The sequence below is a fragment of the Neopsephotus bourkii genome, unplaced genomic scaffold (genome assembly GCF_033783945.1).
Source record: "Neopsephotus bourkii isolate Nb327-2 ecotype Australia unplaced genomic scaffold, CSIRO-AGI_Nbou_v1 NB_1615, whole genome shotgun sequence".
Classification (NCBI taxonomy): domain Eukaryota; kingdom Metazoa; phylum Chordata; class Aves; order Psittaciformes; family Psittacidae; genus Neopsephotus; species Neopsephotus bourkii.
The window spans coordinates 453,744-478,961 of NW_026902090.1; the positions used below are offsets into that span (position 1 = coordinate 453,744).

The 25,218-nt window shown below is 56.5% G+C and overlaps 5 protein-coding genes across 6 annotated transcripts; 3 read left to right on the plus strand and 2 right to left on the minus strand.

Annotated features, from left to right (window-relative positions):
* Window positions 1-1,722: 1,722 nt before the first annotated feature.
* On the minus strand, window positions 1,723-6,553 carry CUTC (cutC copper transporter). Its single transcript, XM_061372411.1, has 9 exons — window positions 6,533-6,553; window positions 6,149-6,220; window positions 6,016-6,075; window positions 5,588-5,797; window positions 4,306-4,341; window positions 3,799-3,932; window positions 3,192-3,219; window positions 2,733-2,838; window positions 1,723-2,160 (listed from the first exon to the last, which is right to left on the minus strand). The coding sequence occupies exons 2-9, from the start codon at window positions 6,216-6,218 to the stop codon at window positions 2,049-2,051; spliced, it is 756 nt and encodes a 251-aa protein (XP_061228395.1). The 5' UTR covers window positions 6,219-6,220; window positions 6,533-6,553; the 3' UTR covers window positions 1,723-2,048.
* Window positions 6,537-11,313, plus strand: LOC133222605 (cytochrome c oxidase assembly protein COX15 homolog). The gene is made up of 8 exons (XM_061372409.1): window positions 6,537-6,910; window positions 7,863-7,985; window positions 8,232-8,418; window positions 8,636-8,803; window positions 9,288-9,369; window positions 9,703-9,857; window positions 10,711-10,824; window positions 11,039-11,313. The coding sequence occupies exons 1-8, from the start codon at window positions 6,675-6,677 to the stop codon at window positions 11,168-11,170; spliced, it is 1,197 nt and encodes a 398-aa protein (XP_061228393.1). The 5' UTR covers window positions 6,537-6,674; the 3' UTR covers window positions 11,171-11,313.
* Window positions 11,314-11,577: 264 nt separating this feature from the next.
* On the plus strand, window positions 11,578-12,279 carry ATP6V0E2 (ATPase H+ transporting V0 subunit e2). Its single transcript, XM_061372410.1, has 3 exons — window positions 11,578-11,760; window positions 11,835-11,882; window positions 12,098-12,279. Exons 1-3 carry the CDS (start codon window positions 11,657-11,659, stop codon window positions 12,189-12,191), a joined length of 246 nt encoding a protein of 81 aa, XP_061228394.1. The 5' UTR covers window positions 11,578-11,656; the 3' UTR covers window positions 12,192-12,279.
* Window positions 12,280-13,952: 1,673 nt separating this feature from the next.
* ENTPD7 (ectonucleoside triphosphate diphosphohydrolase 7) lies at window positions 13,953-19,305 on the minus strand. Its single transcript, XM_061372408.1, has 12 exons — window positions 19,026-19,305; window positions 18,749-18,946; window positions 18,449-18,654; window positions 18,214-18,367; window positions 17,757-17,860; window positions 17,627-17,683; window positions 17,016-17,164; window positions 16,774-16,940; window positions 15,735-16,059; window positions 15,570-15,655; window positions 15,295-15,456; window positions 13,953-15,127 (listed from the first exon to the last, which is right to left on the minus strand). The coding sequence occupies exons 1-12, from the start codon at window positions 19,031-19,033 to the stop codon at window positions 14,899-14,901; spliced, it is 1,845 nt and encodes a 614-aa protein (XP_061228392.1). The 5' UTR covers window positions 19,034-19,305; the 3' UTR covers window positions 13,953-14,898.
* Window positions 19,306-19,834: 529 nt separating this feature from the next.
* SLC25A28 (solute carrier family 25 member 28) lies at window positions 19,835-23,860 on the plus strand. Of its 2 annotated transcripts, XM_061372413.1 has the most exons (4): window positions 19,835-20,191; window positions 20,318-20,546; window positions 21,326-21,382; window positions 22,779-23,860. In XM_061372413.1, exons 1-4 carry the CDS (start codon window positions 19,850-19,852, stop codon window positions 23,294-23,296), a joined length of 1,146 nt encoding a protein of 381 aa, XP_061228397.1. In that variant the 5' UTR covers window positions 19,835-19,849; the 3' UTR covers window positions 23,297-23,860. The 2 variants fall into 2 exon arrangements, with proteins under 2 accessions (XP_061228397.1, XP_061228396.1); XM_061372412.1 differs by lacking the exon at window positions 19,835-20,191 and having other exon boundaries at window positions 20,324-20,487.
* The last annotated feature ends 1,358 nt before the right edge of the window (window positions 23,861-25,218 follow it).

Sequence of the window (25,218 nt, forward strand, 5' to 3'; positions counted from 1 at the left end):
ATTTAATGTTCAGTCCCATCACTTGTCCCATTTTCAGTGTGTCCCAGCCCATCCTCACCCCATCTTCAGTCTCTCATTCGCAGCAGAAGCACTTTGCTCAGCACTGGATGCCAACCACCTTTTAACATTCAAAGCAAGCACTTCCTCCCTTCCTCTATCCTCGTATCTGGGACATGTTCCTAAAAACTCACAAATCCACCTCAGCTTCCTCCAGCTCCTTCCATAAAACTTCACAACAGTACCCAGAAAATATTCACTGGGATCAAGCTAATCAAAGTGGAAAGAGCTCTTTAGCCAACAATACCACACCGTTTCCCTGTGCTCTCCTGCCTTTATCCATCTGCTATTCATCTTATATATTAGGTTGTCAAAATTAGGCACTGCTTCAGAACTGTCACACAGGATCTGGTCCAGGACAAAGGCTTCTGCAAGGCAGTTGACAAGTTAGTCCAGCCCTCACTGCTCATTGCTGTCTCTGAAGGGTTTATTTCTCTACTTGGTTCTGCTGTAAGCCCATGTCTAACCCCAAGCCTTTTTTGTTTCCCTTTTTCTATAAATGTAGACAAAAGGAAAGAAAAAAAACCTGTGTTTGTACTGCTGGGGGGCAGTGTCAGCAGAATACTCACGTTAATTCAGCTACCGGTATCTTAATCAACACCATGACTCATGAAATCTTACAACATAAGCCATGAACTCTTAAATCACATATTCTGTATGACTCTTCACCCCAATCACAAATGTAATCATTTATTCTTCTGACTTTGGATCCTTCCTATTGCCTCCGCATCCATCAGTGCCAAAGCAGGCTCTGACATCAGCACTGAGCTGATGCACATTCTCTTCCCAGCTCCTGCGTTGAGAACTACTACATACATTCCTGAGATGTGTCTTGGAGCGACACCAATACCTCTGATGGATCCATGTGAAAGGGTGAAGGCCACCTGAGCTACAGATACACCTTGGTTATAAGTATTCAATGACCAGATTCTGTTTAAAGTGACAAAAAGGTGCTGCCACCTTGTCAAATATTAATTTTCCTGTACATCTTCACAGGCTGTATGCTATTGCCAAGATGAGCAGACATCTGAAATGGGCTTTTGCATCCCAAGGTCTGCTGTCTCTGCTGTCAGGGGATTCTCTTTGGCTTTTGTATCATTTGTAGAAGAGCAGGCAGCAATAAAAGTGCTTTCCCTCTGGGTCTCAACTCTTCTAATGGATAACTCTGATGCTGCTCAGATCTTTCAGTGGGTATTTTGAAAGGTAACTAAGGCTTCCATGTAGGCAGCAATAACCCAACACCCACATTCTCCTGAGCACAATGTGGAGAACAAGCAGTTACTGCTTCATGTTGGGAAAAGGACCTGGAAGCTCCCTTAGTAAAAGCACCTTGTCTTCCCAAGGTATTCCATCCTATGCCCACCCCACCTCAAGCACTCACAAGTGAAGCCCTTCACTGTATCAGTCAGATACACAGAAGCTCCTTCTCATTAGAATTTAACATGTTCATCACCTTTACATATCAACGTGCTTCTCTCTAGCAGCTGCTGTGCTGCTAACCCCCAGCTATCTTACTGGCTTGATCAGAGCAGGCTTTTTTTTCCAGTTGTAGCCGTTTTCCTCCCTGGCATTCTGGATGTGCAGCAAAGGCCTGATTAATGCAGGGTATGTAACACAGATCACAGTCACACTTGTAAAACACAAATAAATCAAAAAGCACAGAAAGAGGGGGGCAGCTGCAGTGTTTATTTGACAATCACATGCAGTGCTACACAATTCAGTCCCCCTACTTGTTCAGCTTCCTTCCTCCCAGATAATGCCCAACACCTTGTTGCTGCAACATCTGGGAATGAGTCCTTTTATTTAAAATGGCCAACGTAGGTTTCCAGACCAGGGACTAGTCATTCAGGAGAAGCCAAGGGAGAAGATGTCAGACTCCATCACCTAGTTCGCATCCTCTGCAGCCTGAGGACAGAAGCAGTACCCATCTGTCCATGTGGCAGGGAAGACCCTGGAGTCCCAGCACTCCTGTCCCAGCATGGTGCCTTCCACTACAGAATGTTCTTTGCAATTGCATTCAGGGTCCTCACTTTGGCAACATCAGCCACCTTTATGGAGTACTCAGGGGCAGAGAAGGACGCTCCCATGGCAACATTCGGATTCCTGTCAGGAAAACCACTGGTTACTATATATAGCTTGTACAGACAAGTAAGACACTAAGAAAAACCCACAATCTCCCCTAGTCTCAGCAGTGACCAGAGAAGCTGCTGATGCCACCTAAACCAAAGATGAGACAGTAACAGAAAGAAGACTAATCCAAAGGCAAGAAACAACAGCATTAACAGAAGCCCAGTGCAGACCTGTGGACAAATGTAAGCCATTCCCCACTGGCCTCCCAAATCCTACATGCTTGTGTTAAAGGTTTAAGGCAACTACACCAGAACCTGCCTTCCCGAGTGCCATACAAGCACGCTCACGAGTCCTAGGGTAGCAGTAGCAGAAGAAATGCCCTAAGGGACCAGGTCTGCACAAAGCTCATGTCTGGATACGGAGCATCGCTGGATACACACACTGCAGAATACCAAGCCACGCGTCATGATCCCAACCACAAGAGCACAATTAGCTCCCAGAAAGCTGGCTGAAATTTATGCCTGTTCTAAAAACTCACGTTCCCATTAATCCAGCTTTTCCCCTATACAGGTTTTGCTAACAAATAGAACTAAATAATCAGTTACCTGAACTTCATCCCCGAGTCGCGGGCTGAGCGAGCTGAGCAGTGAAACTCAGAAGCAGTGGAGCCTTCCAGAATCCTCTGCAGGTTGCGCTCTGTGATGCCACCCCCTGGTGGGAAGAATCACGATGTCACACACACCACAGATGGCACTGCCCCAGACCTAACATTACCCTGGGACCTATCCCTTAAGGGACAAAAACCACCTACACTGAAGGGAAAAGACAGCCTTTGAGACAGTGGAGACCCAGGCAGTGAAAAGTGATGGGAGAAGCCTTGGTTCATGTTCTGCCACAGATCTAGATCTGTCCCCAGATCCTCCCGAGCAGCAGCTGCAGGGCTCTGCCATCCCCAGCTGGCTGCGTGACTTTCACTCACACAGCACATTCCAGGGCAAAAGACTAGGAAGCTGGCTTAAGGGCTACAGGACCTGTTACAGATGACAGTAAAATAAAAGCATTACCTGGCACCACCACAATTCTTCCCTTTGCCTGGAAAAAGAATAGCATGTTAATGATACTACTCAGCACCACATGCATGTGCTTCTGTGGGGCAGCAAAGAAACCTTACATGCAGCATCTTCCATAAGCTAACGGATGCTACCACAGCTTACAATTAATGTACTCTCACCCATCTATTTTTTACTATTAATATTTTGCAAGGAATAGTGAAGAATAATACGCAGCTACAGCTAACACAACTTGTCACTACTTTCTCCTACCTCTGTATCTCACCTGGCTATTTCTCAGGTATATCCGTACCAGTTTCCTAACAGAAACTGTGAGACCCCCAGCAGGGACCTCACTTTGCTGTTTACACGGGCTAATCCCACCAGCTGCTGAAGCCAACTCCTACCACCCTCCTCCCAGTCTGTGAGCAAAAATAACCCAACCAGTCTTTGCTGTGAAGACTTTGGGGTCCAGCCCACGTGGACTTGGGAAAACTGATTTGGGCCAAGTGCTCCTTGACAGAAGTTCCTTGCAAAAATGAGAGTTACCATAAAGGAGCTGGCTCCAAGAAATGCCCAGGAAGCAGACACAGTAATCCAGGGGAGCACAGGGAACGCTTACCTGTTCTGCAAGCCTCTTGATTAAGGACAATCCTTCCAACGCTGAGCTGTCACAGCCACTTGTCAGCACCCGCTCAAACCCCAGAGAGATGAGGGTCTCCAGTGCCACCAGGGGATCGTGCACCATGTCGAAGGCTGAAGGACCAACACAACAGCTCAGAAATCACTTAGCTCCTCATGCTCTTAGCCAGCTCAGGAGACAACAACAGGAAGGGTCCTTCTCACAGTGACTGCCCTGCTGGGAGCCACAGCTCCCAACTATAACGTCCCCTTTGCAGCAATGGCAGGGCCCCCATGCTCAGCTCCTTAAGCACCTGCTCTCCACACAGGATAGCAACACAGCCCCCTAAGCCTGGACACCCTAGACCTTTTATCTCCTGGAGGATCAGCACAGCCACAGCCTGCTCTGGCAGAGCTTTCCCCCTGCCAAAGAGCATTTAAGCTCAGCTCCAGCTCCCTCCCAGCCCCACCTTCCCTTGGCAGCAGGGCAGAGGCTGGTCTCACTCACCTCGGTGAAATGTGACTGGCAGGGGACGGCACACCGCTGCAATAAGAAGACATATGGTCAGTCAGGGTGGTACAGAATGCCCCTTGTGCTAGAAGCAGTAAAGCACATGAGGTGGAACAGGGCAGATGCTTCTCATGCCATTCCTGGGGAGCTCAGAAGAATCCCAGTACTTGCTGGGAGCAATGCAGATGCTGCTCTTCAGTGGAGAGGAGTTATCCTGCTCTTTGAGAAAGCAACAAACCTTTGTTTTTATGAGTAATACCAAAATCTCCCATCTCATCTAGATCACGCAGAACCCTCATCCCCACCAGACGTCTTTCTCTGCAGGAAAGAAGCAGGGAAGGTTTACCATCTAGTTGTGGAAGGGATGGGATCAGCAGTCTTTCAAAGCAGTACAGCTGATTTTTATTATTTCTTTCACTACCTGCAACTTCTGCTCTCAGACCAGGGCAAACCTCACCTGCGGGGCTCTATTTATTGTGCAAAGCTTATTTATTTCTATGAAAAGAAACCTAACTGTCTGCTTCCCTAAGAACACTGCTTCCAGCAGAGCATCTCATTGCTGTAGCAGAGGCAAATCCTAGCAAAACCCTCCTCTTTTGCTGCACTTCCTACAGCACATTCACCTTCGCACAAGAACCTCAGCACCACATCACGAGGGAAAGGCTCATCCCTCTTTAATTTGGCTGCAGTTCACAGATAAAATGTGGAAACAAACTTTCTCTCTACACATCAGGGGTCTGGACTAACATTTTCCCACCCCAGTTCCAATAGCCCTTCACACATTTCCACTTATGTCATGCATTTTCTCATGGGGTATGTCAGAAGGAAGAATGAACATGAGTTGCCAGTTACCCACAAGGCCAAAGTCCAGGAAAGCCATATTCTAGACATCTGTAGCAGGGATGAGGAAGAAAATAGAAAAAAGGGCAAAGAAAATGAAGAAGAGAGAGAATCCAACAGTTTAACACCCTGATGCTATCAGAGCAGCTCACCTAAGCCTCTCTCTTTCTATATGAGCTGCCTGTGGAATTGGACCCTGGTCTGCAAAGCTTCTTACAAAGAAAAAAAGTTATTTAACATTTCACAGGTATGGCCATGCATGGGACTGGAGAAGACAGAGAAAAATAACAAGACCACAGACAAGATGAGCAGACCAAAGCACCCTATACACAGCTCTTTCTACATCACCATACAGACCAGCACTTAACTTCCACCCCCAGCCCCAGCGAAGATACCGCATGGAGCTCAGCACAGCACTTGTGACTGGACAGCTTCTTACCCAGCAACGCCGTGCAGAGCTCCGTATCAATGCGCCCGTCCTCGGTGAGGGCTCCAAACACCAGCCCGTCAGCCCCGTGCAGCTTGGCAAGGCGAATATCGGCTTTCATCACTTCCACCTCCCGGTCCGAGTAGAGAAAATCGCCGCCGCGAGGTCGGATCATCACGAACACCGGAACCCGCACGCACTGCTTCACCACCTGCAGCAGCCCTACGGGAGAGCAAGAGGCGGCTCGGTACCCAACTACGGCGGCTCCAGTCACCGGGGCGGGGGGGAAAGGGGGGCACTGGGAAAGGCAAGTCGGCGAGAAAGATGAGTGGAAGAAAAGGCGAGGAAAAGCAAGGGGGAAAAGGGAGCTCCGGAGGCCGCGCTGGGCACGGGGACTCCCAAGGGAGGGGACCCCATCGCAGGACGGAGGCGAGACTCACCCATGCTCGGGGTGGTTCCTCCTTCCACGAGGCCCGCGCACAGCTCGATCCTGCCGGCACCTGGGGAAAAGCATGTCAGAACCATGCCTGCGGCGCTACCGCCGCCCTCTCTCCCAGGTCCTCCGGGCCTTACCTCCGCGCTCCGCGTTGACGGCAGACTCCACCGAGTCCACGCACACCTCCATGAGGAAGCCATCGTCCATACCTGGGCGAGATCGGCGCCATCAGTCCGGCCCGGCCCATAGCGGCCTCCCTTCTCCGCACCGCCACCGGCCCACTTCCGCCACAGGCCCCGCCTCCTCGCTCCCACTTCCGGCCTCCGCCCCCTGTCGTCCCTGGCCCGTGCCGCCCGCGGGCGCGAGGGCGGGCGCGGGCTGGCGGAGGCGGGCGCGGGGGGGAGGTTGGAGCCGGCGCGCCAAGCTCGAGCTCCGCGGGGCAGGCCCCGCCCCCTCCTCCCCCACGACGCCTCGGCCCCGCCCCCGCGTGGGCCCCGCCCCCGCCTCGCACGCGCGCTCACCTGCGCTGGCGGCGCGCGGGGGTCGCTGCTTGGCTCTCGGTCACGTGCCGGGGATTGTCATGGTGACGCCCGGGTGTGTCCGGAAGCGGCTCCCTCTACGGCTTCCGGCGTGCGCGCGACACTTCCGGCGTGCGCGCGGGAGATGCTGCGTGCGGCGCGCGGCGGCGTCCGGCTGGCGCTGCTGCCGCGGGGCGGTGGCGGCACCGGGCACGCGCTGGGCCCGACCCCGGCCGCCGGCCGCTTCCCCCTGCAGCGGGGCCTCCAGCGGCGGTTCCTGCAGCAGGCACCGCCTCCCGCCGCCCCGCCAGCCGTGGGGCGGTGGCTCCTAGCCTGCAGCGGCGCCGTGGCCGGTGCCGTGGTGCTGGGCGGTGTCACCAGGTGAGCGCGGCGCGCCCCGCCCCGTCCCGCCCGCTCCGGGTCATGTGCCGGGGCCGTGCCCGCGCTCAAGCCCTTGAAGGGGCGTGGAGCGGAGGTTGTGTAGAGGTACTGTTCCCCAGCACCGGCGACCCGCTTAAGCGGTCAGAGCTGCCCGCAGCTGCCTTCCGCGCATGAGATTCTGCCCCCCCCCACCAAAGCACACCTGTGGTAGCCCCTGTCGGGTGTTTCTTCCCTGGTTGCAAGGGGACGCTGGGGGATAAGGGTCATATTGTATCGCGGAATGGTTTGGGTTGGAGGGACCTTAAAGATCAATCAGTTCCAACCCCCTGCGATGGGCAGGGGCACCTTCCACCAGACCAGGTGCTCAAAGCCTTATCCAACCTGGCCTTTAACACTGTCAGGGATAGGGCAGCCACAGCTTCTCTGGGCACTCTCTGCCAGGACCTCAGCACCCTCACAGGAAAGAACTTCCTAATGTCTAATCTAAATCTACTCTCTTCCACTTTAAAGCCATTCCCCCTTTTCCTGTCACTACATGCCCTTGTTAAAATCCCTCTCCAGATTTCTTGTAGGCCCCCATCAGGCACTGGAAGCTGCTCTAAGGTCTCCCTGAAGCCTGTTCCTCAGGCTGAACAACCCCAACACCCAGCCTTTCTTTACAGGAGAGGTGCTCCAGACCCCAGAGCATCTCTGTGGCCTTCCTCTTTACTCACTGCAGTGTAAGGTCTGCATCCTTATGCACTAGAAAGACTGCCTGTAGTGTGCTGATGCAAGCTAGGGATAACATCCTCTTACACAGTTTTGGTACTTCTAGGTCTGTCTGGTCACTCAGACTCCCTGATCTCCATCTGTGAATTTAAAGGTTGTCTGGTGCACATAACAGTTTTCACTTCAGTTCAGTACATCTGCATACTGAAAGGGAGTGAATTGTGCTTGCTTGCATCTCTCCCAGGCTGACAGAATCCGGCCTCTCTATGGTTGACTGGCATCTGGTGAAAGAGATGAAACCCCCAAGAACACAGCAGGAGTGGGAAGCCGAGTTCCAGAAGTATCAGCAGTTCCCAGAGTTTAAAATGTGAGTGTGCAAAAGCAGAAGGAGGGTGGGCTGGGAGCATCCCCCCTGTAACTGAGCCACTCGAGGGGCTCTTGTGGGAGGGGAAATGCTTTCTAACATCACTAGGAAGGCGCACAAAGCCTGTCTGATGGTGGCTCCTTCACTGTCACTTCCTTTCTCTGAGGAAGGTGACACCATGTTGCACTGAGTACAGCATAGGACTGCTACATCCCATGAAACAGTTCTTTGTTTTACTGTCTTTAACAGCCTGAATCATGACATGACCCTGACAGAGTTCAAGTTCATCTGGTACATGGAGTATTCGCACCGCATGTGGGGCCGCATTGTGGGCTTGGCCTACATCCTGCCTGCCGCCTACTTCTGGCGAAAGGGCTGGCTCAGCCGCCCCATGAAGGGCTGTGTTCTTGCGCTCTGTGGGCTGGTCTGCTTCCAGGTGAGTGAGCTCCGTAGCAGCAGGGGTTAGCAGCAGCATCTCCTGTGAATACCTTCTGATTGAGCATAGTTGAAACAGAGGGATTTGTGAAAGCTTGGGGGATGTAAGTGCTGCAAGCTGGTTGAAGGCAGAGGAAAGTTGCTTTACCCCTAATGTTTACGTGTCCTTAGTGGTGCTGCTGCCCTGGCTGGCTGTAACCCCTCTCCTGTGTTTTCAGGGGCTGCTGGGGTGGTACATGGTGAAGAGTGGGCTGGAAGAGAAGCCAGACTCGTATGACATTCCTCGTGTCAGTCAGTACCGTCTGGCAGCACACCTTGGCTCCGCACTGATTCTGTACTCTGCTAGCCTGTGGACAGGTCTGTCCTTGCTGCTCCCACGACACAAGGTACAGAATGGTGTGTCAGGATAGTGTCAATTCAGAGGGTTGGGGGGTAACGTGAAGGGTGAGGGAAGGGTGTGAGAGGTGGTGGTGCTTCCTTTTCAGTCTCTGTTCCTGACTCTGATAATAGTAGTGTGACAAAACACCCTTTCTGTAAACTTGGTTATGGGGCACTTCCTTTGTCTCATGCTCTTCCGCTCAGAAGTGGTTAGTCTCGGAGTTTGTGCAGGCTCAGGCAGGGCTGTGCCTGGCTGAGCACTTGTGCCAGTAGCTGTCCAGTGGCCAATTCAGTTTCTGCACAGGGTTGAACTCAATTAGCTGTGGTTTAGAGGAGCCCCTGAAGTGTGGCTGTGCTGTGTGGTGGTCTCTATATCCCTCCTGTAAAATCCAGGCTAACCCGTTGTATATGCATTAAGGCTTTTCTTACCTACAGCAAACAGTGCTGGAAATGCTTTGCATTGATTATTTTATTTATTTATTTATTTTACAGTTACCTGAAACCCATCAGCTCATTCGCTTGAGACAATACGCTCATGGCACTACGGCTCTCATTTTCCTTACAGCTCTTTCAGGTAAGACTTTCATTGTCCCATCTGTGGCTCGTTCTTTTATGCCCTCTTTTGTATTTTTTGTCTTCCTCTGGTTTATCCGGGACTGTGAGCAACCCCATCATGTTCTCTGGGAATACTTCATTGCTGTCAGGGAACCTACAGTCAAGAACCTCCCTTGCTGGTCCTTCCTGAGGAGGTGGAGAGGCACCTTCCAGCCTGCCTGTTGCTGTGTGATCTCTGTATATGTTTCTAAAAGAAAATCAGGATCAAGCAGAGCTCTTGAATCAGAGCTGCACAACCTGGAGTGCACCTTCACCTACTCTGGAAGTCTCATTTCATGCTCTGGAATTGCAGGTGCCTTTGTGGCAGGGCTGGATGCTGGCCTTGTGTACAATTCATTCCCCAAAATGGGGGAGCGCTGGATCCCAGATGATCTCCTTGCCTTCTCCCCCATACTGAAGAATATCTTTGAGAATCCTACAACTGTACAGTTTGATCACAGGATCTTGGTAAGTGCTGTCTTCCTGCTATGTCTGTGCTGCTTCTCAGTTGCCTCCTGCAGCCAAGTTGTCCTCTTTGGGCCGTGGTTCTGTCAGCTTGAGTGATATCCAGGGCACCCAAAGGTCCTGAGAGCGTGTTACCAATTTGCTTCTGCAGACGGAGGAAGTTTAGCACTTATTTATTTTCAGCATGGTCTCCTTCCTTGAGGACGTCTTCTTCCTGCACAATTTACAGTCTTTGTGTCTCCTTTTCCATGACACCAGCTACTGACCAGAGTAGCCCTCGCTACTGAGATGTCTGGGAAAGTTGTGTGAAGTAAAACTTGGAAATCCTGGTACTGAATGCTTCCTCCAGCACTTCTGGACATGCTTTATACCATTAGCACCCTGTGAAAGTATCTCAGCTAGTTAGAGCAGTCCAGATACTAAACACTACTGTCAGCACTGCTGTGGGCTAGGCCATCACTATGTTGAAAAGATTAGGTGACATAGAAGAGTAATCACCTGAGGTGACCTAAACAGCAAGAGCACTGGTAAGGTTTCACCCTTAGCTGTCAAGGTGACAGATGGGGAGAGGGCAGAAATAATCCCTAAGGCAGACATGAGGAAATAAGGAAAAGCTGTTGGAAAGTAAAGCATCCATTTGGAGAAAAACTGAACTCTCTAACTTTAGTTGAATTTCAGGGTCACTAACCTGGTGGGCATGGTACTCCAGGATTTGGTCATGGACGCTGATATGTTTTTACAGTTAAATACTGCTCACAGAATTTCTTCTATTGCATGGAAGGTGCAGCCAGAGGCCACTGTATCCATTTCCTTTGAACTCTGCCTGAAAGGTGTTTTTTTCTCTCTCTATCGGTAGGGAATCACTTCTGTCACAGCTGTCACAGCACTGTACCTCTTCTCACGGAAGATCCCGCTCCCTCGCAGGGCCAGGATGGCAGTGACTTCCTTATTGGCTGTGGCTTACTTGCAGGTACTCACAAAATAGTTATCCCCCGCTTGGGTACGTGCTGGCCCCAGGAGTGAAGAGGTGGAGCAGCCTGGACCTGGGTCCTCTGCATGCACTGTCTTAATTGGAGGGTGGGAAATCTGGCTGTAGCCATGAGCCTTTCTACATCGTACTTTGTGCTGGGGATGTGTCAATGGTGCATTCACAGATGCTCTTACCCCTTCTCCCTTCTTGGCAGGTGGGCCTGGGCATCAGCACCCTGCTCCTGTATGTCCCCACACCTCTGGCGGCCACACACCAATCGGGCTCCCTGGCACTGCTGAGCATGGCGCTCTGGTTCATGAGCGAGCTCCGGAGGGTCCCCAAGTAACCGCCCGGCGGAAGAGCCCCCACCCCGGGGCAGCTGTGCCCAGAGGCGGCAGAGACCCTGCACCCGGGGCGCACGGGGATGCGCGCAGGGAGGAGGTGTCGGGTGCGAGTGCGAACTTTGTAACATAAAGCCGTTTTTACGGAGCGGCTGGTGTCTGCCTGGGTGCCTCCTTTCCGAAGCGAGGTGAGGCGGGGTGCGCAGGGCTCCGAAACAGCGGAGATGAGGCGGGATATGGGGGGCTCCTGCGGCAGCGGGCGGGCAGAGGGCGCCGAGCCTAGCCGCCGCGCCGGAGAGGGGCGGGCTCCCTTTGGCGCCCCCTGGCGTTGGTCCGGCGTGCGCCCGGCTCCACGTATCCGCCAATGGGAGGCGGCGGTGGCGCCAGCGCGCCTCGCTCCGCCCGCGGATTGGCCGCTGCGTGCGGCTGTGGGCGGAGCGGCATCCGGTGCGGCGGCGGTCGGTCTGTCGGTCGGTCGGCGCGGAGCGGCCATGACGGCGCACAGCTTTGCGCTGCCGCTTGTTCTCTTCTCCGCTTTCTGGGGCCTCGTGGGCATCGCCGCCCCCTGGTTCGTGCCCAAGGGGCCGAACCGCGGGTGAGTGAGGAGGGATAGCGGGGGTGGGGGTTGCAGGACCGGGCATGCTACTCCTAACGCCGGTGTCTCCGCAGGGTGATCATCACGATGCTGGTCACCACCGCCGTGTGCTGCTACCTTTTGTAAGTACTGCGGACAGGGCGCCGATACCCCCCTGTTTCACCGGGCCCAGTGGTTGCTGCTCAGCCTCCTGCTCGTGGATGAGTGGGACAGCCCCTGGTCTGCGGCCTACCTCCCTCCCGGGGCAGCAGCCTCTCTGCCGGCCCCTTGAGGCAGCACCCTGCCGGGATCCTGGGATGTGCTACCGGAGCTAACGGTAGGTTGGGTCCCTTTGCAGCTGGCTCATCGCGATCCTGGCCCAGGCCAACCCCCTGTTCGGGCCGCAGCTGAAGAACGAGACCATCTGGTACGTGCGCTTCCTCTGGGAGTGAGCAGTCCCCAGGAGCCGCTGCCTGAACAGAGACCCCCCCACCCGAATCATCACCGTGAGTGCACAGAGGGCCGGGGTGTCCCCACTTGCCTGCTGGTGTCTGACTGGGGAGGGAGTTCAGCCTGGCCCTTGATGGGTAGGAGATATTCTGGCGTGTGTGCGTTGTGGCAGTGGTGAGTTGGTGTCCGTGTGGTGGTGCTGAGCAAACCGAGCACTTCCCCCTGAGCTTGTGGTGCTCTAGATTTGTGGGAGCTCCCTCATGGATGCAGTTTGGTGCTAACTTCTCTCTTCTCCCTCCCCCAGCTCTTGCTGCTGTTTCAGCCTCCTATACCAAGCACCCTCCCAGAGGTCCTGGGACAGAAGCTGGACCCAGTGCCCCAGCGCACCCTGAGCACTGCAACTTGGACCAGTCCCTGAGCACAGGAGGCAGCACTCCGGGATGAGGGTCTAGTCAGTCCAGCCCTGGGAGCAGCCACACTGCCAGGGAGAGATCCCCTCAGCTGGCCAAGTGCTGCAGTCACTGACACTGAGCACTGTCCCGAGAGGGATCTGTGTGTAGTGCCAGCAGATCCTGTCCCTGCAGTACTCGTCCTGCTCCCTCCCGTGCACTCAGCCCTAGCCCCCGAAGGGAAACCCCTGCTCTTAGCCCAAACTACCCAACTAGTTGCCATAACCCTGCTCATTTCAGGCACCGGCTGCCCCTCTGCATGAGCAGGGAAGAGCCCATTGCATCCTCTGTTGCCTGGTCAGTCCCCTGTGGTGGGGGTGGTCCTTGCTTCTATTCTGGGTGGGAGAAGGGAAGGCTGATCCTGGAAGAGCATGCCAACCCCCTTGGGTGTGATGAGGGAGGTGCTGGGTGCAAGGCAGGGGGTTCCCTTGCTTGGCAGCCTGCTGCAGGGGATTAAAGAGGTGCTGTGTCTCCTCCCATCTCAGCAGCAAGGGAGCTGCAGTAGCATCTAGGTATCATCACCACCCCAACCTGTGTCCAGGCTCTGAGAAGAACCAAGTAGGGCATTGTGGCTTAGGTTACCCTTTATTTATGAAGTAATTTATCTGTATTTATTTATTTATTTGTCTGTATTTGTTAAGTTTGTGTTGTGGAAATAAATCTTTTTCCTAGTAAGTGATGTTGGAGGCAGGAGGCAGTCATTTGCTGTGTTGAGACTGAGGAACAGTCTTGGCTTTATTCAGACTTCCTCCCTAACTGTGCTCTTGCACCATGAGACCAAGGATGATTGGCTGTTGGGCTGGAGGTTGGCAGCACACCAGTGCATGGAAAGTTTTCTCCTTCATGCCACCTGTGCAGTGGTCCTGTGGGACCAGGGTCACACACAGAGGCAACAGCATGTGCTAGAAGGAGAATTGGGTACCTGCCCAGGCTCACTTGTGGTATGTGCCTGTGCTGGGGCCATCCCCACAGCTGTGCAGCAGCTGGAGAGCTTAGTGGCCTGTTTCCCAGCTGGGGTAGGGAATAAGGTAAAAATCCTCTTCCAGAGGCTGCAAGTGTCCAGGCTTTTCCGTTCAGGGGAAGGCAGCAGAGGATGCTGTCTCCAAGGATCACAACAGTTAAGGTTGGATCAGAGCTTCCTTTGCTTGGAAGCTTTTGGAGCTGAGCTAGCTGAACTGCTGGAATTACAGAGAACACAGGCAACAAAGCAGCTGTATCATCTCTCTACAGCATCCTGAAACAGTGCTATGCAGACACATTGGCCCCATCATGGCATCAGCTAGGAGCTGTTGCTGCTGAAAGACAAGACCCATCTCAATGGCTCATGGGGTTTGTTTATTGCTACAGGAGTGGCAGCAGCTGAGTTCAAGTAAAAAGTGACAAACTTCATTGGTTCATTGCTGGGCTCCAGCCCCAGGAGAGGAAGGCTTGTGCCTGTGCACAGCTGGGCTGGAGTGAGGTGGTTCCCCAGGGGCAGGGCCAGCCTGCACGAATGCGGAACAACCATGGGTCCTGGTTTGTGCCTGATTAACGTGGGGGACACCACGGGGCAGATGCGCCCAGGAGGGAATGCACCGAAGGAAAAGCAGCCACTTTGGTGGTGCTCTAGGGACAAGTCCCCAGGCCCTCAGGGCTGAGCCTGGGACCATGGGCGATTGTCCTACGAGAGGGAAACATGGCAAAGAGCAGGACAGCTCTTAAGGAATGCTCTGAGAGGGGCCAGGCTGGGCAGAGCAGAACAGCCCAGTGGAACTCTTGGCTCACCTGCATCCTGCAGGAACTTTGCTGGCTACTGCTGTTCTCCAGCCCATGGGCTTGTCAGGCACTGCAGAAGGGCCACCCCCGTGATGAGCTACAGCACCGCACCAGGTTGCTCTGCAACCCCCTGGTTGAGTCACGGGGTGCCCCAGTGCTTCAGGCCACAGCCCTGGGTTGGCCACCTCAGTGATAGTGTCCTGTTTATCTGAGGGACCTGCCAGGGCTGCAGCCTTGAGCCTGCTGGCAGCAGAGGACTTTGCTCTACACCACGTAGCAAGGCAAAGGCCAGAGGCCAAGGAATGCAAAGATTACGTCTGGGGCAAGGCAGAGAGCCAGGCTCCACTGTCCATAGCTGCCTGAGGAGCCCATAGGCTCTGGTTCTGATATGGAGATGATAGAGTGCAGAGCTGAGATGATCTTTAAGGAGTCCAAGCCCTCGGAGTCCAGGCTGTGAACCAGTCCTGGTTCTGCTGGTGCAACTGAACAGAGGGTACCGCTGGTGTCATGGCCCATTCCCCTGGCCCAGTGGCACCACCACCTTGTCCAGCCAGAGCAGGTTGAGCTGAGCCAAGCGCAGCTGCCGGTGGTGGATGCGGCGTAGCCGCAGGAGGTAGAGGACTATGGCCAGCGCCACGACCAGGATGCAGGCAAAGAAGAGATAGTGGTTGTAGACAAAAGAGAGGCGCAGCCAGGAGGCGTGTGCTTGCCGGATGCTCTCCTGACGGAGATCCCTGTGGAGAAAAATGTCAGGACTGGCCTGGGATGCCGTGGGGTACTACCGGGGTCTGTGCCACCACTCCCCCTTGCCAGGGGTGGCAGAGCCCTTGCCTGGTGTGGTAACTCCTGCTTCTCCCCAACCACCCTTCCCTGAGCAATGCCGTCAGCAAGCCAATGGTACCTGAGTGGCAGAAACCTTGTCTTGTAGAGGATGGCTCCCAGTGTCCACTGGACCTCCCGGTCGTACACCAGCTGGGCTGTGCGCAAGCTTGGGTAATCCAGGGGGAAGCTGAAGCCCTGGTGAAGGACTTGATACATCCAGGCTGATTTGAAGCACTGATACCTGCAGGTGCAGCAGAGCCATCAGCCAGACACTACCACCCCCTACCCTAGTCCCTTATCCCAGCAAAAGCCCCACAGGAGGCCTAGCCATGGCACTCCCTCAAAGCCGCTTACTTCAGCCGATGCTGGTCAGCATGAGCCGAGTAGAGGCCACCACGGAAGCGTCGGGTCAGCACCTCCCATCGCTGGCTGCAGTATTCCTAAAGGAAGGAGAAGTTGGGGCTCAGTGCAGAAAACAGACCCCACTCCTGCCCAGCCTAGGGCTGGCACAGCACGCACCTGGGCAGCAGAGGTGAAGGTGGGGGCACTGTAGTGGCCCCCCAGGCGCAGCACGTCCTCGGTGCAGTAGAAGAACTCAGAGAAGCCATAAAACTCGCTGTTGCCAAAGTCAATGGGTGCTTTGTAGGCCCCCACCAGGGAGGCCTGGCTGCTGTTGGGCCCAGCCAGGAGGGGCTGCAGCAGCTCTGCACAGGCTGGCCAGTCCCCTCGTCCCCGCACAAACAGGGTTTGTCCACCCCTCACCACTGTATCCTCCAGCCCCACGGGCAGGCAGGGGTCCAGGAAGGGCATCTTGGGGCTCAGCCCCATCTGCTGGCTGTGCAGGCTGCAAAACAAGCCAGGAAGGAAAGGCAATTGCACAGGGGGTCCTATACCACCCCCCAAAAGCCTAGTTTAGTGGTCCTACAGCCAGATGCCCCCCACACCATGTCCCCTTGTACCCCATAATGCTGGCACCCACCCTGCCACCTCCTGGCAAGGCCAAACTTGCCTGATGTGTCACACTGCCCTGCAGCCACAAGCTCTGAGCGCCTGCGGGGTGCAACAAGGCACAGCCCATCCCTCCCAGCTCACAGGGATCCAGACCCCTGCACACCCCCCCGGGGATCTGGAGGCAGGGTTTGCTCCTGGCACAGGAGTACCTGGGCATTAAGCCTCTCCGCCTCTGGCGACAGCTTCACGGAGGGAAGGAGAGACAGGAGAGAGAGCTCAAGGTGAGGATGCAATGGAAAGATGTGCTGAGTGAATCGGTGCTGGAGAAGGAGGGAAAGTCGGAGCAGGAAAAGCTGAAAGCCACCAGGAGCCTCCCTGCAGCCGGCTGCAAAAGGAGGAGGAGGAAGGCAGGGAGCTGCAGCACCGGTAACACCTGCCAAGCCCATGCACCCTGTGCCAACCTCCCAGCTGTTGCCTATGTGGCTATGGGAGCTGGTACTGTCATGGGCAGCTCCTGAGGCAATGCAACAGGGAGGGTGTCATGAAGGAAGCAGCACCCCATTTTGCAATGCCCCAGCAGGGACACCGCTAGGTGAGGCAGCAGTACCGATTATGTACATAGGTCTGGTTCAGCACAAGATCCTCATAGCGCTGCCGGGCAAAATTGCCCCCAAAGCCCAGGAAGGTGTTGACATAGACACGATACACATGGCCGGTGTGCTGCACATCACAGCCCAGGTTGAATTCTGCCAGCAGACTCTTAGCAGCCTCTTCCTGGGGACACAGAGAGGTCTATGGTCAGCAGCGGCCCAGGGAAGGTGAGGGCTGATCTCAAGGACACATACACACCTGCTGCGGGGAGGAGAAGGCTCTGGAGTCAGGCACTTCATAGGCAATCTGCAGGGAGGCACCCCCCATGTCTAGGATCCCAACTGTTCGTTTCCGAACCAGGGACTCTCCCTTGTCCCCCAGCGCTACGGTGACCACCGCATCCTCTTCTGCAAGCCACAGCAGTGTGTCAGCAAGGGCCTGGGGCGGCATCTCCCACTGATAACCCCCACTGCAGCCTCATGGGGGTCCTCCACCCCTGCAAGCAGCTCCCAAGGATCACCTGCAGGGCAGCAGGTCCTGGCACTCGGGACTGGCCACCCCCTGGCTTTGTAGGTTCCCTCAAAGCATCCACTGCTGGAAGCCACTACAGGAACACTACAGACCTTCTCTCCCTGGCTCGTCATGCAAAATGCTGCAGGTGCCCCCCTTAGAGGAAGTTGTTCCTGTGACTGGGGCAGGTGCCCCTCTGGGTCCCAGGTCCAGGATGGGTTCACACACATGGCTTAGGTGATCAGGCACTGCCTGGCCAGAGGGGCAAACACTGACTGCTCCAGAGCTTGCTGCTGGAGCTTGCCCCAGCAGGACTCTGCTCAGAGCCTCCCAGCTGCTCTACAAGCAGCCAGACTCACCGTCATCATGATCAAACCGTCCCAGGACAAAGTTGATGCCAATCCAAGCATACACACCTGCATGACACAGAAAGCGTCATTATAGCAATATACTAAAGGGAACTAAGCAGTGCTTTGCGGCAGCTCCTACCTTCCTGTTTCCCTGAGATCACTTCTGCATGTGATTTGGAGAAGAGGAAATCAAATTCTTGGGGCACATTTCTCACCAAGTCCTCCAGGATTGCAGCTTGCTGCCTGCAAGGGCACAGGAGAGGGACATTCACCAGGGATGCTCCTTTGCAGGAATGCAGTAGATGGTGGGAATCCTGTTACAACACACCCCCCATTCAGCTCCTTGAGCCCTGCTGCTGCCCCCAACACACTTCGTGGATGAGAAGCTAGATTGATTCTTTTGAGACTTCAGTAAAACATGTCTCTTCTCAGCTACCCCTCAGTGTGCTCCAAGCACACTCTTTCCTTTCTCACATCCCCGCCCAGGATCCCCAGTTCTCCCAGTAGGCTCAGAACAGGGCAGCGGTCTTCCCTCTTCTCATGGCTGAGGCATCCCAGTGGGTCCCTGGCTTCCCCAACAAGGGGCAAGTTCTCACCCGTCGGGCAGCAGCCGCATGCCTGCTGTGCACAGGATGTAAAGCGGAGTCTCCTTGTGCTTCCGAGCAGGGACGTGGGCTGACGCGAACTGAAGCAGGGGCCGCAGGTAGGGCGTAGCTTGCTCAGGGGCCGCTGCTGCCGCCACAGAGATGCCTGCCCGGGAAGAAGGTGCCGTGAGCCGGGCAGCGGCTGGTGCCCATCCCACACAAGGGGACCAGGAGCAGCGGCACTGACCTGGTTTAATCTTCTTCACGACGGGGCGGCTGTTGCGGTCCCTCATCTGCCTGATGTCCAGCAGGTCGTGTGGGTTCCCATTGTGCGGGGGCCAGAAGTACACAAAGACCCGGGACCCGCTGCTCCCGCAGTCCACAACCACCCCGTAATTAAGGGCCGAGTCCTCGGTGTCGGTGGCCGTCAGCTCCTCCGCCCGCGCCAGGTACCTGGGAACCGGGGAGGGGCGGACACGACACAGGCTATCTCAGCACCGCGGACAACGGTGCGCCCCGTGCCACCGGCAGCCCCGTCCCCGCTCACCTCTCATCGCGCCGAGCGGCGCGGCCCGGCACGGCCTGGCGGCGAGGGGTGGTGGTGGACAGCAGCAGCAGCAATAGCAACACCACGGTGACAGCCAGCCCCAGCGCCACTGGGCGCTGCCGCGGTGCCGGGTACGGGCATGGGCACGGGCACGGGCACGGTCCCGCCGAACGCCACGACGGGCAGGAAACACCGATCCTGCGGACAGAGACCACAGCTCAGCAGCGTGCCCGGGCAGCCCCAGCCCCGCGGCCAGGCCCGGCCCGGTCCGGCTCACCTGGCCATGTGCGCCCGCCGCCGCCCGTTCGCGCATCGCCCCGCTGCCTGCACCCGCCACCGGCACCGTTCGACACGTCACCCGGCACCGCCAGCGCGGCCAATAAGCACCCCTGCCGCCGCGCCTCCGCCGGGCTGCGCTCCGCCCACTGCTGTCTTGGGGACCAATCGGCACCGCCGGCCCCCGGCAGAGCCACGCCCTCGCCGCCCGCTGACCAATCGGGACCAGGCACGACGGCGCCACCAGGCGGCCAAGGACCGCTCTTGGCTTCGCCCTTGCTCCCGCATTCGACCTTCGCCGGACAACGTCACGCAGAGCCTTCCTCCCTCGCTCCCTATCGCAGCCTTCCTATCGCCAGCTCCCAGCCAATCCGAGGCGCCCAAATAAACAACACGCGCCGAGAGCCGGAGTGGCGGAAGAGGCAGCCAATGGCGGCTCTCTGGCCCCTCGGGGAGGCACAACTGGCGGGCCAAAGGTCACAGGTTCACTGCCCAATGGGCTGCGCGGAGGGGAGGGGCGCAAAGTTAAGACATCCAATGAGCTGCTCCGGCCAGCGGGGCGGGGAGTCCCGGAGACCAATGGACAGCTCGTCGGAGCGCGCCGGAGGGAGCGGCCGGCCAATAGCAGCGTCGTATCTGTAGCGGCGGAGGCCAATGAGCGAGGCTCGCGGGGGGCGGGAGATGTCTGCCTGAGCCAGTGGGCGTGCGGCTGGGGCGGGCACCGGGCAGCGCCTGCCAATGAACGCGGCGGGGCGGGGCGGAGCGGGAGCAGAGGGGCGGGGAGGCGCGGCGCGGGCCCGGGGCGGCGGTGGTGGCGGCGGCGCCATGGAGCTGGGGGCGGGCGCAGGGGCGGGCGCGGGCCCCGGCGCGGGCCCCGGCGCGCGGGGTGGTGCGGAGTCGGGCCGCGTCCTGCTGCTGCTGATGGGCGGTGGCGGCGGCGCGGGCCGCGCGCGGCGGGGCGGCGCGGGGGCGGAGGCGGGGCCGGGTTCCGGTGTCGGCGCCGGCCCGGGGGGTGCGGAGGCGGCGCGGGGCAACGAGCCGCGTTCCCCGCCAGCGCCCGACTACGAGGCACTACCGCAGGGCGCCGCCGTCTCCACGCACATGCTGGCGGGCGCCGTGGCGGGCGTCATGGAGCACTGCGTTATGTACCCAGTGGACTGTGTCAAGGTGCCGGCACCGGTGGCGGGGCGGGGGGTGCTGCGGGGCCGGGGAGGGGGCGGTGGCAAACAGGGGAGGGGACCAGGATCAGGTCCCTTGTGGTGACGGGCCGCTCTCCCGGGCCTTGTGTTGCAGACGCGGATGCAGAGCCTGAGGCCGGAGCCCGCCGCCCGGTACCGGAACGTGCTGGAGGCCCTGTGGCGCATCGCCCGCACCGAGGGTGTCTGGCGGCCCATGCGGGGCTTGAACATCACGGCCACCGGCGCCGGCCCGGCGCATGCCCTCTACTTCGCCTGCTACGAAAAGTTAAAAAAGACGCTGAGCGACGTTATCCACGCGGGGGGCAATAGCCATGTGGCCAACGGTACTGCTCCCGGGGCCACGGGGGCTGCCGGTGGCCACCCCCAACCACGGCAGGGGGGGACAGGCCGAGCCGTGGCGGTAGGGAGGGCTGGCCCGGTCCCGCCGCCATGGGGCTGGGTGCCGCGCGTGTGCTAAAGCTGTGCTTTCTGCAGCTGCGGTGCTGGGCAGGGGGAAGCACCGGTCCTGCACCTGCCATGGCTGCTCCCGGGTATCTGGCTTGGAAGAGCCTGGGGGCCCCGGCTTGGAATGGTGCTGGTGGACAGAAGCTGCCTGCAGATGAGCTGGGACTGGCCATGGTCCTGTGGGTTGTTGGTGCCAGAGCTTGCCTCAGCAGGGCCATGTGGTTTTGGAGCCCAGCTTGCCATGGTGCCCATTGCTCGTCTCGAGGAGCCACCACGGTGGGGAAAGTGTGGGGCCGAAGGGAGAGCAGGGCATTTCCCATCCTCAGCTCTGTTCTGCAGTGTTTCTTCTCCATGAGGCCATTGTCCATCCTCAGGGTGCTGCCAACTGGTGGCCTTGGCCTGTCCCCGAGGGCTGGGCCCAAGCGAGTACCGGTCAACCCATGGGACTTGCCAGCCTGTCACAATCCTCTTGCTGTTTCCTTGAGATCTCCGGGTGGGAATTGCTGAGGACTGGCCCACCAGGGAGATGGAGGCCACCTCTGGATCTCGGTCTCTTCCAGGGGCTTCTTCCTGTGCCTTGGCAGGGGACTCGGGGCTGTGATGGAACCCCGGGGTCCCTCACCTCCCCCCTTCACATGTGGCAGTTCTTGTTTTGCAGGTGCAGCCGGGTGTGTAGCAACGTTGCTCCACGATGCAGCCATGAACCCTGCAGAAGGTAACGATGGTCCTGGCCTGCCGGGAGGGGAGGATTGGGGTATGCCCGTGCTGCTCAGGTCACCTCTGCGGTACAGAGGATGCGCTCCTCATTGCTCACCTGACTGCAAGGATCCTTTGGGGGCCAGTGGCTGTGGCTCTGGGTAGGAGCCCAGTGGCTGAGGGGTTAGGTCAAAGAGATGAATTCTGGGTGGAAGAGATGAATTCTGGGGGGAACAGCAAACCCCAGCTTAGGAGGAGCAGGGAGGGAACCAGGCTTCTGCATGGGAATTTTGCTGGGGGCAATTACAAGAAGCAGGAGAGAAGGCAAGAGGGATGTGAGTTGTACTGCTGTAGTTATCCCAGGTGTGTGGAAATGGGGCATTGCTGTGTTGAGGTCTCAGAAGATGAGGTACATTCTGGGCCTGTGTTCAAGAAGAAAATGAAAAGAATGGGATACAAAAGACATGCTAGAGAAGTCAGAAGGGTGATCTCATGCTATGGGATGTCTGGAATACATTGATTTTGTTGAGCCTGGTATGTATGAAAAAGCAGTTTGTAATTAAGAGTCTGAGCATGGTGGGAAAAGGAGGAATAATGAGGAAAGGCCAGTCGTAATCCTATTTTTTCCTCTTAAAACCGGAGGGTTTGTGCCAGCACAGGCTGCAGTTGATCTCGGCCCAGCAGGGCTCCTGCCTGCCCAGTGCCCAGTCATAGGACCCTGTGGAGCCGGCAGCTGTGTCGCCAGACCATTGTCATTCCTTTCCTTGAGCTCATCTTCTTACCATGGTTGTAGTATTCAGTTGTGTAATTTTTAGCTCCTTGGGGCCACGTTGAGACAGGATTGGGGAAGGCTGCACTCTGGGCTCCCCTTCCCTGCTCTTGGATGTGTTGTGGGGGTTTGGCATTTGGTCCTTGCCCCGGAGCGGCTGTGTTTCAGCAGTGGCCACTGAAGATTCCTGGCTGGTGGGCTCTGCGATGTGCTGTGGTTATTGTGGGGACTGCACAGGGGGATGGCTGGGGAGGGACAGGCTCGTCCTGATCAAGACGTGCCTTGAAGGTAACAGATGCGGACGGGGTTCCGACTGTGGGATAGTTCGGTGGGGTGGAGAGACACGTCACTTAGGAGTGAGTTTGAATACGGTGTGTAAGTGCCTGGTATCAGAATGATCCCTGGGGCTGTGGCAGTTGTGGTGGTGGTGCCTGTGCAATAGTGATGCCTCAGCGTGTTAAATGGCTGCAGTCCTGCCTGGAGACACACAGGGCACTGCTGGTCCGAGTTGTCTGTCATTACCTCGTAAGCCAGTGTGACCAAACTCCGTGTGCTTACAAGGAGCCTTGCTTTGTCCTTACCCTTCTCTCTCCACTTTCCCTCCGTGCCTGGGTCCTGGCTGCTGGCTGCCGCCCTCTGTCCCAAGTGGTCAAGCAGAGGATGCAGATGTACAACTCGCCTTACCAGCGTGTGATGGACTGTGTGCGAGCTGTGTGGCGCAACGAAGGGGCTGGAGCTTTCTACCGCAGCTACACCACCCAGCTCACCATGAACATCCCCTTCCAAGCCATTCACTTCATGACCTACGAGTTCTTGCAAGAGCAGCTCAACCCCCACAGACAGTACAACCCAGGCTCCCACGTGGTCTCCGGAGCCTGTGCTGGGGCTGTTGCTGCTGCTGCCACTACACCTTTGGACGTTTGCAAAACACTGCTCAACACCCAGGAGTCCCTGGCCTTGAGCTCCAACATCAGCGGACACATTACAGGCATGGCCAATGCCTTCAGGACGGTGTACCAAGTGGGCGGCGTGACTGCCTACTTCAGAGGGGTCCAGGCGAGAGTCATTTATCAGATGCCCTCAACAGCAATTGCCTGGTCTGTGTATGAGTTCTTCAAATACATCCTCACCAAGCGCCAGGAGGAACGGCGGGCTGGGAAGTGAGCCGGAGCCGAACGCTGTTCCAGACCTGCTTCACCTTCCCTCCTGGTTTGTCTTCTGACGCCTCTCCCATTCAGTTTGGTTTGTGTTGAAGAAGGGGCAGCGATGTTGTCATTCGCCTTTGGCTGCTGCAGCTCTGCTCAGGCCGCACGGCTTGCTCTCCCCCACGGTCCTCCAAGATGTCCCGCTGGGAGCTGCAGCCCAAGTCCTGTTGCCTGGCACTTCGGTGGAGCTGTGCTCCTGTCCTTCCCTTCACCAAAACATCCTCTCACGCAAAGCTCACCCCTCCTCGGAGGGAAGGTGAATGTCCTGTCCTGCCTCTGCCAGGGCCAAGCTGAGCTCGCAAGTTGCCAAGGAGGTAGCAGCAGCACTGCCCGGGATGCTGGGGGCTTTGTCTGGCTTTTGGCTGAAGCAAAGTATAAGCCTTGCCGTTGTCTTGTAGCACGCACACATGATGCTGACCACCCCAGGTGAGGGCAGGGGGGAGGATGGCACTTGAGGAGGGGAGCCTGTAGGTTTGTTTTCGTTCCTGCTCTTGACGCCTCCAATAAAAACAGTTCAGCTCTATCCTCATGTCCCCTTCTTACTCCAGTGGGGCACCCATCAAAAGAGAGCAGTGGAGTTTGGGGGTAGCATTGTGCTGAGGGGGGCTGCCTGTTCCCCCCACCCTGGCAAGGTGCAGGGAGGAGTGTGGTGCCCATCCCCTTTGTCCGGTGGCGCACCGCTTGGAGCTGGCATGGCTTGTGATCCCACTGGAGAAGCTGGGGTTCATGCTTCTCATCCAGACAATCATGCACCCTCATTCTGACTGGGGATCCTCAGAGTGCTTCCAAACTGCTCTGAGCTGAGTTGTTGGCAGGAGGATCCCAGGTTGTGTGTGTCATGGACAGCACAGGAATCACAGGGCTTTGTACACCTTACACAGGAGGTTTGGGGTTCGGCAGGGCTTTTGTCCCTGATCGTGAGCAATTAAGCTAGTTTTACACTTGATGAGCATCTCAAAATTTATAGAATCATAGAATAGTTAGGGTTGGAAAGGACCTTAAGATCATCAAGTTCCAACCCCCCTGCCATGAGCAGGGACACCTCACACTAAACCATCTCAAGGCTTTGTCCAACCTGGCCTTGAACACTGTCAGGGATGGAGCATTCACAACCTCCCTGGGCAGCTTATTCCAGTGCATCACCACCCTAACAGGAAAGAATTTCCTCCTTATATCCAATCTAAACTTCCTGTGTTTAAGTTTTAACCTATTATTCTTGTCCTATCACTACAGTCCCTAATGAAGAGTCCATCCCCAGCATCCCTATAGGCCCCCTTCAGATACTGGAAGGCTGCTATGAGGTCTCCATAGAATGGTTTGGGTTGGAAAGGACCTAAGATTATCTAGTCCCAACCGTGCTGCCATGGGAAGGGATACCTTTCACTAGACCAGGTTGGTCACGGCCTTGTCCAGCCTGGCTCAAAGTGCTAATATTTTCTCTGATCTAGTGATAATTAATGGAATAGCTTATTCTTTGAACATATTATTAACTGTCTTGGTACTGACTTCTTTTAGGGTCCCTCCCAGCTCTGGACCTGTGAGCCAGCTCTGCTGGGTTGCTGAGCGCTGAAATACCACCTGGTTGTGCTGACCTTCCAGAGCAGAGCTCTGGGTTTCTCAAGCCGGGTGCCTGCAGGTGACACCTGGCTCCCACAGGATGCCTCATAGTGCTTGTAGGAGGGGTTGCATCCCACAGTGCCATGACCAAAATATGTCTCCAAAGGAAGTGTATTCACAGCTGTTGTATGTGCTGCCCTCAGTAACCGGGTCCTGGACTGGCTCAGGGCTGGCCTGCACAGAGGGCTGCTAGGTTGAGCTGTGGCAAGGGGAAACAGGGGTTTTCCTGCAGCTGGAAAGGCTGCTGTGTGAGCAGGGGAATGT

Bases quoted from the DNA above. Each gene is read 5' to 3' on its own strand.
- LOC133222605 (XM_061372409.1), top strand. From the start codon at position 6,675: ATGCTGCGTGCGGCGCGCGGCGGCGTCCGGCTGGCGCTGCTGCCGCGG. The intron at 9,370-9,702 runs GTAAGACTTTCA...CTGGAATTGCAG, and splicing joins TTTCCTTACAGCTCTTTCAG to GTGCCTTTGTGGCAGGGCTG. The intron at 10,825-11,038 runs GTACTCACAAAA...CCTTCTTGGCAG, and splicing joins TGGCTGTGGCTTACTTGCAG to GTGGGCCTGGGCATCAGCAC.
- ENTPD7 (XM_061372408.1), bottom strand. The intron at 17,861-18,213 runs GTGAGAACTTGC...GTGCCCTTGCAG, and splicing joins ATGCGGCTGCTGCCCGACGG to GCAGCAAGCTGCAATCCTGG. The intron at 17,684-17,756 runs GTAGGAGCTGCC...TGTGTCATGCAG, and splicing joins GATCTCAGGGAAACAGGAAG to GTGTGTATGCTTGGATTGGC.
- ATP6V0E2 (XM_061372410.1), top strand. From the start codon at position 11,657: ATGACGGCGCACAGCTTTGCGCTGCCGCTTGTTCTCTTCTCCGCTTTC. The intron at 11,761-11,834 runs GTGAGTGAGGAG...GTGTCTCCGCAG, and splicing joins CCCAAGGGGCCGAACCGCGG to GGTGATCATCACGATGCTGG. The intron at 11,883-12,097 runs GTAAGTACTGCG...GTCCCTTTGCAG, and splicing joins GCCGTGTGCTGCTACCTTTT to CTGGCTCATCGCGATCCTGG.
- CUTC (XM_061372411.1), bottom strand. From the start codon at position 6,218: ATGGACGATGGCTTCCTCATGGAGGTGTGCGTGGACTCGGTGGAGTCT. The intron at 5,798-6,015 runs GTGAGTCTCGCC...GCTCTCCCGTAG, and splicing joins AGGAACCACCCCGAGCATGG to GGCTGCTGCAGGTGGTGAAG. The intron at 2,839-3,191 runs GTAATGCTTTTA...TCTTCCCACCAG, and splicing joins AAGAATTGTGGTGGTGCCAG to GGGGTGGCATCACAGAGCGC.
- SLC25A28 (XM_061372413.1), top strand. From the start codon at position 19,850: ATGGAGCTGGGGGCGGGCGCAGGGGCGGGCGCGGGCCCCGGCGCGGGC. The intron at 20,547-21,325 runs GTACTGCTCCCG...CTTGTTTTGCAG, and splicing joins CAATAGCCATGTGGCCAACG to GTGCAGCCGGGTGTGTAGCA. The intron at 21,383-22,778 runs GTAACGATGGTC...CTCTGTCCCAAG, and splicing joins AGCCATGAACCCTGCAGAAG to TGGTCAAGCAGAGGATGCAG.